The sequence below is a fragment of the Python bivittatus genome, unplaced genomic scaffold (genome assembly GCF_059951505.1).
Source record: "Python bivittatus isolate LINGU-HERP-01145 unplaced genomic scaffold, Pbiv_v1 ctg000690_np1212, whole genome shotgun sequence".
Classification (NCBI taxonomy): domain Eukaryota; kingdom Metazoa; phylum Chordata; class Lepidosauria; order Squamata; family Pythonidae; genus Python; species Python bivittatus.
In genome coordinates, this window is record NW_028277096.1 from 19,460,982 (window position 1) to 19,477,042 (window position 16,061).

General features: G+C 46.8%; 1 protein-coding gene across 3 annotated transcripts in view; it reads right to left on the reverse strand.

Annotated features, from left to right (window-relative positions):
* Positions 1–280: 280 nt before the first annotated feature.
* The window catches only part of GGNBP2 (gametogenetin binding protein 2), a 47,477-nt gene continuing 31,696 nt past the window's right edge, over positions 281–16,061 (reverse strand). For all 3 annotated transcript variants that reach the window (XM_007440275.4, XM_007440277.4, XM_015890246.3), the window contains 6 exons: positions 13,072–13,269; positions 11,421–11,565; positions 9,894–10,019; positions 7,776–7,921; positions 2,664–2,912; positions 281–601 (listed from right to left, as the gene is read on the reverse strand). In XM_007440275.4, the coding sequence (XP_007440337.1) occupies positions 398–601; positions 2,664–2,912; positions 7,776–7,921; positions 9,894–10,019; positions 11,421–11,565; positions 13,072–13,269 (1,068 nt within the window). In that variant the 3' untranslated portion in view covers positions 281–397. The remainder of the gene's footprint in view (positions 602–2,663; positions 2,913–7,775; positions 7,922–9,893; positions 10,020–11,420; positions 11,566–13,071; positions 13,270–16,061) is intronic.

Genomic DNA, 16,061 nt, shown 5'->3' on the forward strand with positions numbered 1-16,061 from the left:
TGTACAGAATTATAAGTACAACATTACTTTTTGCCACTAAGTTGCTTTTCTGTTTGATAAGTGTCACAGTTAAGAGAAACATTGAATGAAAAGAGGTGGCTTTAAGTTATGATGGTCCGGGCTGGCATCTGTCTAGGCAAAACTATAGACCCAGCCTGGAAATTGGGGGGTGGGGAGGGGGCGGCGGGGAACCAAATTAAAGGGATAAAATTCCACCAGCCTCCTGCAGAGAAACGAAAAAGGAAAAGAAAGAAACAGAAAACCATGGATTTTTTTCTTAAAAAAAAAAAAGGTACGATTTTGTTTAGTCGCTAGAGAGAATGTTTTCTGAAGAGAGAAAACGCGCAGTAGTCATTTCGACAGTTTTCACTGAAAGACAGAGCTAATTTTATTCGGTTTAGTTTGCTCCAGCTGTTGTCAACCAACCGCTACACACCGGCCTCTTGTGATCGTTCAAGCGGCAGTATCTGTTAAATTTCTCCTTCAGGTGCTCTCGGTACCTTTCCCTGTTGCTGTAGAAGGACTTGTTGTTCGCCTTGAAGGACTGGATCTCATCTTGCGAGATGAATATTTCTTCATCGGAAGTGCATTCGGATTCGTCCTGAAAAGTGCGGGGAGAAAGAGAGGCAGGAAAAATAACAAGGGGAAGTTGAGCATCTCTGATCAGTTCCCAAGCTGCCGGATCAAACCTGGTTCACCAGCCTTACTAGAAACTTTGCTAAACATGGTTTTGTTTACTTGGACAAACTGCAAAGGCCTGTGTGGTACACAACCTGTGCGCTGTGTTTAACTTTCAGCTTCTTACTGCTTTACAGGCTTGACTTCATTCTGTACAAGGGCCTTGTAAGGTTGTAGGCTGCCTGGGGGTGTGTGGCATAAAAGGTGGCACGTCAGTCTTTTAAATCCATTTTAAAAACCTATAAATCATTTCCAACCACGGATACTACGGCTAAAACGGGGAAAGGTTACGCTGCAGTACCTTACGGATTATAAATTTTCTCTCGACATGAATAAGAAACAGATTTTACTTATAGATTTATGTGGTTTTCGATTTCTGTTCGCTTGCTTACGCTTCTGGCTTAAGAATGGAGACGCTCTGCAGACTCTTTGTCCGTCTCTGGTCTCCTCTGCCAGGACAACTGCTCAGAGAAACATCTTTCCTATCATTTGCAATCTGGACCTGTTTCCAGGAAGTGAATATGGGACACCTTGCACACCCTTGTGAGAATCTGGGTCTCCGCTCTGCCTCCTGTTCTCCTAAAATGCTCTGGTCTTGTTCTTACAGTGAAATAACAGAGCCTTGTAACGAGAGGCTATGCTGTGGAACGTTCCCTCTGAGTTATTTTTCCAACGTCCCACCAGCAGCCCGCGTCCCGGTGGCTGAGAACCATAAGGAAAACTGTAAGGAATTGTTTGGAAATTGCAATTAGAACAAAATGAGATGCTGATAACAAGAGCAAGATAAACATCTTCCCACAGTGTCTATCTTTAAAGATCTGAATTATGCCAGTTGGTTACAAGGCACAATTTAAAGTTCTGGATTCTGGAAGTTGAAGTCCACACATCTTCAAGTGGCCGAGAAACACTGGGCTAGCATCTGGCCCACCCTCTGCACTGTGCAGGAAAGCCAATTAAACAATCTCTGAGAGACAGCTGTCCAGACTTTTCCTAAAAAGCTCCAGAGAGAGAGAACCTACAACCTACACAATCGTTTCTCAATCTTGGCCACTTGAAGATGTGTGGACATCTTGCTGGCTGGGGAATCCTGGGAGTTGAAGTCCACACACCTTCAAGTGGCCAAGGCTGAGAAACACTGACCTAGACTGATCCATTGGTGTATAGATCTTACCATCAGAAAGCTTTTCCTTATATTTAAATAAAATCCAGTAGCTTCAATTTACACCCATTAGCTGCAACTTACAACTGTGCAGTCCCAGGAAAATATATGTTAATTGTTGCTACCTCTTTATGTCTCAAAATCTGGCAATGTTATGTTAGTTCTGTATGACAGTTATCTTTTGACTTAGTTATTTTTGATGTATTCCGGCCAGAGTCACAAACTGTGAGTGATGCAAGAGGAGAGCCATATTAGTCTACAGTGGCAAAAAAATCAGGAGTCTGCTAGGCACCTTTTCTGACTAACACATTTTATTAAAAGACAGAAGCTTTTGTGAGCTGCGGCTCACATTATCAGATGCACTGAGCGGCTAGACTGAGACGGATATAGGATTTAAATTGGGTGGCTGAGTGAGTGAGTGAGTGAGTAAATGAATAAGTGGATGAATAAACAAGTGAATGAATGAATGAGTAAATGAATAAGTGGATGAATAAGTGGATGAATGAATAAGTGAATGAATGAATGAATGAGTAAATGAATAAGTGGATGAATAAGTGGATGAATGAATAAGTGAATGAGTGAATGAGTGAATGAGTGAATGAGTGAGTGAGTGAGTGAGTGAGTGAGTGAGTGAGTGAGTGAGTGAATTATTCCACTTTCCCCTCCTCACCCAAGCTAATAGCAATTAATTCTTCAAGTCATGAGTTCCAACATTTCTTGGGAGAAAGAGAGTTAGCCAACCTGGTCCACATTAGCCAAATGTCCCTTCCCGCACCCATCTTCTAGCAAAAGCAGACTATAACGCCATCTCATCCCCGATACTCACCAGGAGCTCCACCAAACTCTTAGTGCCCTTTCCTGAGTCGGGAGCAGGGGCTGCTTCTGAAGATTCTGCACACAACAGCACTGTTTTCCTGTGCTCCAGCCAAGGCACCGGTTGCCCAGCTTTTTCTGTGCGACAACAGATTTCGACACGCGGGTCTTTGGTCTTGTCTCGGTGGAACTCTGTGTGCACGGCACTGCCTGACCCCTCTCGATTACTTGTCTCCACCAGGCAGCTATTCAGCTTTTGGATCTGGAGAGGGGGAAAGGAGCACCTCAGAGGAAGGCAAGAGGGCAGCTGGCTATTCCCTGCCCCCTCCCTTGGTCAAACCTCACTGCAAAGGGTCAAAGATGGAGTTCAACCCCTCCTTAACATCCGTGTTTTCCAGCCGTGGTGACTTCAAGATCTGTGGACTTCGACTCCCAGAATTCCACAGCCAGCATGGCCATTGCTGAACTTTCTGGGAGTTGAAGTCCGCAGGTCTCGAACTTGCTGTGGTTGGAAACACTGCTCTAGATTATGGTACTGGGAAGCCATAAAGATGCGGAAAGATGTACCCACAACCCAAAACAGAAAGGGGTTTTCTGTTCTCCCTGCTACTCACCAGCTTTGCTTTAGCTCTAAGGCAGTGTTGTCCAAACTTGGCCACTTTAAGATGAGTGGACTTCAACTCCCAGAATTCCCCAGCCAGCATGGCTGGCTGGGGAATTCTGGGAGTTGAAGTCCACCCATCTTAAAGTGGCCAAGTTTGGACAACACTGCTCTAAGGCCTTCTATCCAACGCTGATGGCTGCTCTGCTCCTTGCAGAGAAGGTCTCAGATTCCACCTCTATGTACAGTTAGGAGAGCTCTTAAAGAGCGAGAGGGGTCTAGGGAAGATAGATCTATTTATTTATTCATTAATTCATTCTGTGAATGAATGAAGAGCTGGCTTTTCCCATAGGTACTGGGACAGTAAAGGTTGGAACCCAGGAACTGAAGAGATTATGGGTTGGGCACCTGGTTTTTCCTGATTTTTTCCCCCTTCTTTTTGTACTGATGTTATTGTTTGTGCTTGTATCACTGTCGTTAGCTGCCCAGACTTGTGCACTACAAGATGGGCAGCTGTATAAATGTTTTAAATAAACAAATAAATCTGATTTAAACAAATAAATCTGATGGTTGGTATAATGCTTCAATCCAGATGGACTCAGAGGAGCTTACGTTCCTCTTGATAGGTTTGATTTGATTGTTATCCTGTCTGTACTTTGGGTCAACCCAAGATTAAAACAGTAAAGCAAACTAACAAAAGAGCAAATAAATAATAACAAAAACAAATTACAGGTAGACCCTACTTATCAACTGCCTCGTTGAATGACTGTTCAAAGTTATGACAGTGCTGAAAAAATAACTTTACAACCAATGCCCATGTTTATGACCTTTGCAGCGTCCCTCAGTCACGTGATCATCATTACAGTCAGTACGTGTTGTCCTGTGCCTGACCTGTTCTTTTTCTTTTTTTCCCCCCTTGCAGAGCAGAAAGATTGGAGAGGAAGGGATTACGAGAGATTAAGCAAACACACAATGGGGAATACACTGGGCTGTTTGCATAGCATGCTGGTGGCTGCCAGTACCAGCCCATTCCTTTCAATGTGTATTCCCCATTGTGTGCCTGCTTACTGTCTTGTAATCTCTTCCTCTCCAATGAATGTAAAAACAAACATTAATTCCCTTCTTGCTAATTATCCCAACACCGGGGTGAGCATTCCAAGAGCAGGGGAGTGGGGAATAGGAAAGCACAGTCATGGTCACGTGATCTCCCACTTGGCGACCACTTTGCTTAACAACAGAGCTGCTGGTCCCAATTGTGGTCGCTAAACAAGGACTACTTGTAGAAACAGGACTACAACCACAACATCCCAACATGATCAAAGGGGGGGGCGGCTCCCAACTCTAACCAGAACCCCCCCCAGGATTTTCTTAAAAAGCCACTGTCAGCCTTGCAAGGTAGTCCAGACAAGCAGCACACCCAGGAGTACTAGCTCTATCCTTATTGTAAGGTTACATTAACAGAATCTTCCAAGACTGAAAGTACACCTCTCCCCCCTCGCTTTTACAGTCCAAGAAACTAAGGAGGGTCCCTTCTGAGATGTTTGCCACATCCCTATTCCTTTTGCAGACTCAGCTGCCGATTATCTGACCGCTGTCTTGTCTGCGGCTCTTCCTCCTGTCTCCCAAGGTCATTTCCACATACCATTAAGTCACTTTTTTTACAGCTCCAGCTCTTCTGAAACTCAACTTTCCATTTTGGTAAGCCTATCGCTAGGTCTAGATCTGCTTTGATTTAGGGCAGTTTATTCTGTTTATATTAGGCTGCCCTAATGTCATTGTTACAGTGCTGGACTGGAACTTTGGAGACCTGGGTTCAAGTTTCTCCTTGGGTTCAAGTATGGAGCTCACACTGGGCCAGTGACTGAATTTATGTTTCCCACTCCATGTTCAGATACCTCCTGCACATCCCACGCTCGTGAGCGGCACAGGGATCAGCCAATCACAGCCCCTTCAACCGCAAGGCAGCAGAACAGCCATTCCTGCTTGAAGATCTTGGAGAACTGCTTGGCTGGATTACACCAACAGCCTCCCTATCCCACGGCAGCCCATGAGATGCTGTCAGGAAGCCCATGGAGGACAACAGCACCACCATCCCCGCCATTCACATCCCCAGTATTTGATCCTGAGAAATGCTGATCCCGCAAATGCATTTTGCTTCTTGCACTAAAATTAAAACTGCACAGCCTCCCCCCCCGATGTGTTTAGGCCAGGGGTCCCCAAACTCTTCAGCTCATCAACCCCTTCATGAAGTTTGTTAATCGACCCCCAAACGTTTATGATATGAAAATAATTTAATAAGTACTACTTTAACTAGCAGTATTACGAACAACAATAATGACAACTCAAGGCCACTCTTGCGGGTGGCTGACCATCCAACCCTGGGTAACACTGACTTGCTGCTAACCATCTCACCTTCAGAACTAGGGACTGGCGTGGAGCTCCACAGAGACCCCAAAAGATGAACTGACCCATTGACCTTCCATCATTTATCGACCACCTATTGACCCCCAGCCATACCCTGACCCCTTTTGACCCCCAGCCATTTATCGACCTGTTGGACAGTCCCATTGACCCTTGGGGGTCGATACTGACCACTTTGGGGAACCCTGGTTAAGACCAACCCCTCTTGGACCACCATCCAAAACAGCTAGGACTGCTCTGTTCTGTGGAGCTGTGCTGAAATCCACCTGGCATTTTTGCAAGTCTCCTTCCTGGGTGGCGTCTCTTTTCTACCTTACTCTCAAGGGCTTTAAGAATTTATTTTGAATTTCCCCGGCGGGGGGGGGGGGAGGAGTTGAGCTGCCTTTGCTGCTCAGGAGGCAGAAGGTAGAGACAACAAGGACTGTTATATTTGCTTGGTGAGACCTTTTTCAATCCCTCTGAAGGGTGTCTGGCTGCCCTCGCTTTCTAATCTGCCACAGCCCCGGGGAGGGTTTCGTTTGTTTATTTAGAACATTTATATGGCCACCCAACTCAGATGTGACTCTGGACGGGATAAAAAGAAAAGTCAAACAAAAATGCAAAACAACTCACCCGAATGCCTACTGTTAAAACCAACAAAGACAATAAAGTGGCAATCAGAAGGGAAATACTCTACGACTCATCAGCTGGGAACTCCGCTCATCCTGACTCAAGCATTGGGGGAAATCCAGGTCTTGATTGCCTTTTTGAAGGCCTGCAAGTCAGGCCTTGTTTTTTTGGGGGGGGGTAGCAAAGGGCAGGGGCCACCCCTCCTGGGTCCCATCACTCTGGGTCAGGCACCAGAGTGCGTCCTCCCTATGGGAGTGTGTGGGGTGCTGGACCCCCATGAGGGTTTCCCTTGGAACTGAATTCCCCCAGAGCTTCGTTTGGCTCTGCCTCTGCTAGCCTTTAGGAAAGCTTTGAAAACTTGGCTGTTCCAGCAGGGCCAGGGCCAGGGCAATTAGTAAACCCACATAAATGTTTGATCATTTCATTTTTATATTCTCCAAGGCCTTGTTATGACTTTTATCCCTTCCCATTCCATTTGGGTTTTATGAGATGTTTTAAAACCCTCAGTTGCTTGACGTTATGCGGCCTTATAAAATGAATAAAGCAAACAAACCAACAAATAAAATTGCAGAGTGGATAGTCCAATGAAAGATAGGGCACTCGCACTCAAACCATTCGGCCGCCTCATTGCTAATATAGTCCTCGCTTAATGACTGTTCACGTAGTGACCGTTCAAAATTACAACGGTGCCAAAAAAGTGACTTACGACCGGTGCCTGAAGTTATGTCCATCGCAGCACCCCCATGATCGCCATTTGCGACCTTCCCAGCCAGCTTCCGGCAAGCAAAGTCAATGGGGAACTGTGTGATTCACTTAACAACTGCCACAAAAAAGGTAATAAAATCAGGTCTGGTCATGTGATGATTTACACAATGACCTTAACTTAGTGACCTAAATTCCGGTTCCAATTGCAGTTGTTAAGCGAGGACTACCTGTAAGTGCAAAAATGCTCATCCTCTGCTCAGAACTGCACTAAAATTCTTTTCTCCTTTGAAAGAAATATCCACAGCAAAAACTTTCATCAAACAGAGGGAATATAAAAAAAATGCAGAACTTTCTCGCGTGGCATTAGTTTTAGCCATACCTTATGAGAAGGGGTGCTTAGTTTTGTTTTACCAAAAGCTCCTCCCACTCATTTCCACTGAGATCTAAACACAAAAGAGGCATTTCTCTTATCCATTTATCCACACCTCTGTCCAACTGCTACTGTATTAATAAACTAAAAGCATTGATTTATTGCTAACCCAGTTCCTCATTAACCAGCTCCATTGTCTCCTTTAGAAAGCTCACACTAGCAGGGTCGGACAGCCTTTCTCCTGCAGTGATGCTGAACTTCAAGCCCCCTAATCTGCAGTCCTCATACTGGTTGGGGGTCACGGGAACGACATGCAAGAGGAGACAAGAGGTTGCAGGGAGGCTGGCTGACATCCCAGCCAACCCTCAGCCAACAGGCTTCCGCAGCAAGAACCCTGACCCAGGAACGCCGCCGCTTACATGCTCGGCTTCGCACTTCTTGTTTTTCTTTTTCTTCTTCTTGTTCTTGCCTTTCATGTTCGTGTCTTCTGAATTGGCCCAGCATTCCACACAACTGTCCCCGTCCTCCTCCTTGTCTTCGCAGCGGTGGACGCACGTGTCATCACCTGCAAGAAAGAAAGAGAGGCTTGAGCGGGGTGGGGGGAGGCCCCCAGGACCCCCACCCTCCACCCAAACTGTGCTCCAGAGGATGACAAACATTGGTCAGGAGGCGCCCTCCACCCGGGAGGGGGCTAGCAGACATCTAGCACAAGGCCTGCATATCCACAGAGCCTGACAGTCATGCTGATTTGGGAGGAGGCGGGGGGCTGCTGTTTCTTCCGGGGCCACGATCTGCTGCTATTTAGTCCTGGAGCTACCAGTGCTCAAAAAGGGTTTTGAAATTATATCCTCCCCCTGAAAAAGGTGATTCAAAACAAAAAGCAAACAGATGAAAAGTAACTAATTGGCAGCTGAGAATTGGTGGCACGCCAGGACCCTGAAAACTGGAGCCATCACAGCAACGGGAGGGAAGAACAGGCAGGGACGGAGAAGAGAAGCACAAGGTTAAAACTGGGTAAAGTCTAGCCCACCCTGCCTGGGACCCTCTTTTTGCATACACTCTGATCTTTCTGGGAGTTAAAATCATCATCATCATCATCATCATCAAAAAAAAGTGCATGTTTGCTTAAACATTCACTTTGCTTAAACCTAAATTCAACCCATCATGCACCCCCCCCACCCCCCGCCGTTTTCCCTTTTTAAAAAGCACAACTGCTGGCTCTAAAGACATTTACCATCCCCAGCTGAGTGGATCAGATAACCACGATGAGAAGAACTCAACCCTACCTAAAAACGTGTAACTCCAGCAATTCCACCAGAATGAACCATGTGCCAGGCTATAAGTAGGTACAGAATGGGGAGCAAAGTCTTATCTATTCACTGGATCGATACACCACCTGCATCACGAGCACTTTAGTGGTGAACACTCCATAAAACTTTTCTTTTTCTTTTCTGGGTGTGCCTTCAAGTCAGCCTTGACTCCCGGCAGATACCGGGACAAGTCCCTGAGTTTTCTTGGCTACATTTTTGGAAGTGGTTTGCCCTTGCCTTCTTCCTGGGGCTGAGAGTGAGCAAGCGACTGGCCTAAAGTCACTCAGCTGCCTCCAGGCCTAAGGTGGGACTAAGTCTCCCGGTTTCTAGTCCAGCGAAACTGTGTCTCAGAGACTTTTGCCGAGTCTAAAATTCAGAAATGAACTTAGCTGCATAAGGCTGCTAAAGATAGAGCAAAGTACTGCTGTGTCCTGGTTAGCGCAGCCACACACCTGAGGGCAACACAGCCAGCCCTCTGCTCACGAAGACCAAGGCCGAGCTTCTGAGGTGCTACGAGGCTGAAAAAGAGCAGCCGGTGATGCATGACGCCACCGTTGTCTTCTCTTAAAAGAAAAGTGGGCAATCAGGCTACAGAGGGTACTTGACCATTTCTGCTGCCCAGCTGAGTTGACTTCAACCCTGCCTTTCCAGTCAAGAAAGCCTAAACACTTATTTAAAAGAGCAGCCATCACATGAGTGGATATCTACAGAGGCTATAAAAAGGGCAGAGAGTCTCTTTACACACAGCCATACAGTTGGAAGCACTGCACCTGAGGTGTCTGAGACCCCACTGCCCTTCTAAGTCTTCAGAAGCAAAGCAAAACTGAGTGACTGCCATGGTCAGCTCCCAGACTACTAAAGATTCAGGAGCCTGTTATGTCAACAGACAAGTTTCTTTGTTATCAGCAAAGAGACCTGCCTCCTCGCCACATCACCAGAAGGCTGTTCGAAGGAACGTCAAAAACCATCCACCCTAATGTCCATTGATTCTAAGTGGGAATGAGTTCAGTTGCTGCCATTCTTGTAACCCCATCCCTTCCATCTCAGTAAATCTTGCTAAAGAGTCTCTGCTTGGAAGAAGCTGGATAACAACAAACAAAGATAGATTTGCAGGAACACGTTCCCGTTGTTTCAAAAACCTGGGAAGTCCAAGCCCAAGAAAGACCGCCCCCCAAAAGGGAAAACCGGAGAAAGGATAGCCACACAAACAGTTGACACCATTCCTACCATTTTCATCGTGGTTGCAAATTCCTTCGGTGCAAGCTATGTCCGAGCCCTCCCGTGAACCTGTTTCGCTGCCCTCCATGCTGGAGGAATAGCCACAATCACTGCCATTACAATGGGCAGATAAACCTGGAAGAGACATAAGAGTTGTTCAGAGGAATGGCCAAAGACATCTTCCCTTTCTGGATCCCACAGAAACATCCAAGGACATCAAATACTGCTCTGGGTTTGAACATCACAATAAAAGAGCATTCATCAAGGGGACAGCGAGATGGCAGCCTTTCACATGATGCTGACTGTTACCAAGGCAGGCAAATCTTTTCTCCCCTGCTGTGGGTTGGCCATCTATTTTGGCCGCCCCTATATATATGCGTGCAACATTATGTGAATTGTACAAGAATACGCACTTCCAGAAAAGCCTGCTAGATTCTGTTTGAATTTATTGCATGTTCAGTTAAATGCACAAGGAAGGTACTCATGGCCCACTAATCTGTCCTACTGGCTGGAGTTCAACAGAATCTGGAGGACCACAGGTTCCATAATCCTGCTTTATCATAATAGGAGCGTGCCTAAATTACACCATTACCACCAGCTCAGAAATTCTGCTCTCCCGTGGCACGGCGACAAGGAACTATAAAGCTTTCATTTCAGTTTCTGATTCACTGCAGCTTGTATCAGCCAAGCACAAAGCTTGGTCAGTCCAAGCTTTGATTATGGAAACAAGCCAAGCTCAAGACTGTTCCAAACAAGCCACAGTTAACATTAACCACAGCTGAGGATTTGGACATTGAACTAAGGTTAACATTGAAATTAAAAAGAAAGTTTCTAGCTCCTTGCAGCTGTGAACTGGGAAGGAGCGAAAGGTCACAAAAACCATTATTTTCTTTTCCTTTTATTTTTTTTCCCCTTGACTGCCAAAAGCTCATGTGCTTCTTTCTTGGGGCACTTAGGTATAAGAATACACAAACATTAAGTACAATGTTATGCTTTCATCTTAGTCGCCAAACGGTAAGGATCCATGTTTGTGGGATTTTTAAGAGCAAGAGCCAAGAATATATAGCATTTACCTATGCTGGATAGATGTGGAAGGATCCTGGAGCTTTATTTGTTTATTTCATTAAATGAGTTATGGCCGCCCACTCCAGTAGATTCCATCAATTAAGCATACTTTGTTGGGAAAAGTTATTAAGCTAGTTGCAAATATGCAAGAGGAAGATCATGTTGCAGCACAGAACACACAGAGGTTCTGAAGAATCAAGGAATCAACAGGTAGGGTCCAATGTGCCAGTCAAAACGACGACGGCACTGCAAGCCCCGCCCCTTCTGCATGTGCACGTGATGTCATGAGGCATGTACAAAAGGGGCGGGGCTTGTGGTGCAGCACTGATTTCGTCATGTCCCCTCCAAAGAGGCCTCCAGAAATCACTTAATGAATTGGTAAGAGAAGAGCCAGCCTGGAAATTGACGTGAATAATAATAAATAACCAAATCAGCCAGAACTGAAGCCCCCCAAGAGCTGGCTTGACCTACCTTTCTTTATTTTAGGTGAACCCAGTAAAGTGCCACCAGTGGGACAAGTGCAAGAAGCGTTCGCATTGGTAACAATGACCTCGACGCAGCTGCTCCGCTCTTCTGTGCTGCCACAGGCTGTGCAGCTGGTTTCCAAGAAATTTTCCTTCAAGGAGACAGAAAGGAATGTGAATGCCACGCCCAGAGAGTGTGTGTGTGCAAGCAGGCAGGGACTTGTGCCAGGGCCTGAACGTGCCAAGAGATCCAGCTGGTGCAAATGAGGGATTATTTTACTTGACAACGTTCCTTGGAGCATCCTCAGGAGAACTGGTGAAACGTTGGGATTGCATGGAAGAGCTCCAACAGCTACTAGAGACTGGAATGATGACAATTCTGCAGAAAGTCACAATCTTGGTAAAAGCTCTCTCTGTGAGTCTATTCTGCAAATCCATCTGATTTGGGCCAATCAATGAGCAAATGGGGGGAAAAAACAGGTTCATTCAATAAGCAAACTGGGGGTGGGGGGTATAAATTCAGTCAAAAAATCACTTCGGAGACTTAGCTCTGATGGGTGAAGGATTCAACTCCATTAATATACAACAATGAAAAGGCAATGGTTAAAAGAATCAGCTAAGAGCTTTTCCTCTTCGGGGGAACCTGAATAAATCTAACCTGTCCATCCCAAATTCTATCTATTCTCTGAAATCCGTATTTTTACTTTTTTGGAAACATTACATTAGTTCCACCTCTTGCTGGCACAATAGAAGAGAAGTAACCCATCTTCCAACAGGTTCAGACTGTTTTTCTTTCCCACCCCCAGAAGTTGTAATGGACAGGCCTGGGCTTTTCAGATTTGGGGAGGAATGTAAATTCACCCTTAAAACAGTGGGAAAGGGAACCAATTATGGGGCATTTTCAGCCAAGAGTCAACTTTTGAGGGCCAAACCCCCCAACAATTCACACTCTGTATATGGCACGTGACTTCACCACGCCTAAATTTATGGACATCCTACAATATGGGACCTTTAGCATCACCACTCAATCAAACATCACCGCTCTTAGGCAAAGGGTTGGATTTCTCATATCATTTCCCTGGGTCAACAGAGCCCCTCCCCCAACCTCAGGATGGTCTTAACCCTGGATGCAGAGCTCGATCAGGGTTGGGCAACCTGCAACCCATCTGCAGAACCTCAGTTGTTGTTTTTAATGGTTCCTGGAGCTACAGAGAATAGCTGGAGTACAATGGCAAGGGTGTGACAGCTTGAGTTTCCCTCTTTCAGCTCCACCTCTGCAGCCTGCGAAGCCCCCCACCCCTGTATTCTAACGTACAGCTTCGGAAACAAAAGGCTTTCTTTCTTCCACAAGAACTGGATTACCTACTGATTTTTTTTTTAATGGCTGGATGCTGAAAAAGAAAATCCGGGAGCACCATTCATGGCCTCTTTCCCCATCCTCATTTTATGTTTACGTTGCAAGACAGATTTGGCCAAGGGAGGCTCGATGTGAGCTCCAGGGCTGAGTTGGGATTTGATCCTGGCTATTCCCATCCAATCACCTTGCCGCATCCTTCCAGCTCAGGAAAAGCCACCCTGAGTGAGCCCATCTCTGCATGAGGTTGGGACCAGGCAGGAATCAACGCGGAGCACAGGCCAAGGAGCTCAGCACCCCTCACCTTTTCTTGGCTCCGCATCTCCTTCTCCTCCATCGCTTGCAAGGGAGCAGAGATCTCGCAGGCGCACTTATTTTTCCTCCGGTTCTTCCGTTTCTGGCGTTTCTTCTCCTGCTTCAGCTCCCGCACCCTCTCCTCTTCTGAGAACTCCTCGCACAGCTGCTCCAGCCGGCTAATGCCTTGCACCCTCTCCACCGCCATCTGCTCAGAAAGACAGCAATCAGCAGGGCAAGACAAAGACAGTGTTCTGCTCCTTCCCAAAAGCTGTTATTCCTACACTGCCAGCCTGCATCCTACTCCTCATGTCTCCTGGCCTAACCAAAAGACCTCAGTGAAGATTCTGGGTTTCAGGAAATCCAGGGAAGGAGAAAGGCCTAACAAACAGCAAATGGAGCTGAAGCACCCAGTAAAGAAATCTTCTACGCTTGGGGGGCTATGGTTCAATTTTTCTGGCCTCCAAGTGATTGCTGCTACTGATATTTTGTCTGTCTGTCTGTCTGTCTGTCTATCAATCAATCAATCAATCAATCAATCAAATTTGTATAGCCGCGAATCTCATAGAAAAGTGACTCTGGGCGGCATACAACACTTAATTAAAAAACCAATAAATATACAAAAAACATTCATTATTAAAAACTATAAAAAACACAAAAACAGGAGAGGCTGATGTTAGCCACAGTAAGGGAGCCATCGCAAGATCTCCCCGGTCCCCTGGGGCCCCCAGGCCTGAAGGCACAGCCAGGTTTTGAGGGACCTGCAGAATGTTAAGAGGGATGGAGCTAACCTCACTTCTGGGGGGAGAAGATTCCACAAGGCGGGCGCCATGGCAGAGAAGGCCCAACTCCTGGGACCCGCCAAGTGGAATTCCCTGGCAGACGGGGCCCGCAGCGTGCCTGCTCTGCCAGACCTGATGGGATGGGGAGATGTAATTGGGGAGAGGTGGTCCCTCAAATAACCCAGCCCATGCCATGAAGGGCTTTAAAGGTCAAAACCAGCACCTTGAATTGAATCCAGAAGCAAGCTGGCAACCAATGCAGCTCGCAGAGGAGAGGTGTAACGTGTGCTATTCTACGGGCACACAAAACTGCCTGCGCCACTGCATTTTGCACCAGCTGAAGCTTCTGGATACTCTTCAAGGGCAGCCCCATATAGAGTGCACTACGGAAGTCTAATCAGGAGGTGACTAGGGCATGAGTGACAGTGAGCAGAGCCCCCTGATCCAGGAACAGGAGCAACTGGCGCACAACATAAAGCTGTGCGAAGGCCCTCCTAGCCACGACTGCCACCTGCTCTTTGAGCAGGAGTTGTGAGTCCAGGAGGACTCCAGATTGCACACCGGGTCTGTCTGGGGCAGTGCCACCTCATCCAGCACCAAAGATGCCATAGTCCTAGAACTGGAAGGCCCCAAAACCTAAAGCCACTCAATCTTGCCAGGGTTCAGCTGAAGCCTGTTGTTCTCCATCCAGACCCTCACAGCCTCCAGGCACTGGGGTAAGGGACGTATCAACACACTGATGATACGTCACCCCATGGCGACGGATGAGCTCACCCAGCAGCCTCATGCAGATGTTAAATAAGAGGGGAGAGAGCACCAACCCCTGCAGCACCCCACGATGGGGACCAATGGCAGCATCTCTCCTTCCCAACCACCACTGACTGGAATTGGCCCCGAAGCAAGGAGGTGAACCAGCACAGCACAGCACCGTGCCACCCACCCCAATCCTCTGAGCCGATCCAGAAGGACACCGTCATCGATGGTATCAAAAGCTGCTGAGAGGTCAAGTAGAGCAAGGATCGATGCACAACCCCCATCCCACCCATACTGCTGGTTAGGTAAGGTCAACACATTCAGCTTTATTCTTGTCTGTGTTGTTTAAAGGGGGCCTTAAACCCTGACCTTCAGGGACCCATTTTGCTCCCAACATTTCCCCGGATGAAGAAAAACCAGCCTCTGGCACCCATTTTGTCCCTGAACACCCTTCACTTTCTTCAATTGCACCCAACCAAGAACCCTTGAAAAAGAGGCCACAACTTTGGCCCCTCTTCCCCCCCCCGCACCCCCCATAGCCAGTGGTGTGCTTGGGAGGCGGCCAAAGAGAGCTTGGGGAAGTCAGATGTAGGTCTGGCTTCTCACCTCATTATTAAACCAACAAGACAGGAAGCTTTCACTTCCCTCCAAGGTCCCTTACGGAACAAGAAAACACTTCAGCGAGATGAACAGCCTTTTTTTTTCTTTTTCTTTTTTTAGGAAAATGGGCCTGTTTGTATGAAGATGAGGAGTGGCTTTCTCATCCTGGCACAGATGGCCGAGATGTCATGAGCAGAATAATTCAGGGCAATTTATTTCGAAGCGTAGCTTCTTTCTCTTGCCTGAAACCCCGTTTAGATTTTATGCACATCTCTGCCTAGAAAGCAGGTCTGAAGTTATTCTGAGGATAACACACGTTCTGATGGGTTTTAGGGCTTTCTCTGAGACGTACCGCTGTAGGAGGAGAGCCGTGTTAATCTATAGCAAAAAAACCAGGAGGAGTCTGGTAGCGCCTTTTCTGATTAGCACATTTTATTAAAAGGCTACAGCGCCCAAAACCGGAGCCCTGATTTCTGGAAACATAACAAGATTCTTCAGGGATAAAGCAAGAATTTTGCAGACCAAAGATCTCAATTTTCATTCCCAGGAACCCAGGACCTCAGAGAAAGCAAGAACGACCAACGATACTGGGCTGGTCAGAGGAAGGGGGAAACTGCAAGCTATTGCTGCTCTTAGAAATATGCAAATGACTTTTCCTGAAATGCAGCTCGCCTACCACCACCGAGCTTCCTTCAATGTGCAACCACAGCATTCGTTTTCTATTGATTCCCATCTTGCCTGCATCAAGCTGACTTTGGCTGATCTCCAAAAAACTAAGCAAGTTTTACTGGTTTACAGTTGGATGGGAGGCCACTAGGAAAACCCAGGCCACACCAGGAAGTAAAAAGAAAATTGTGGAGGAAAG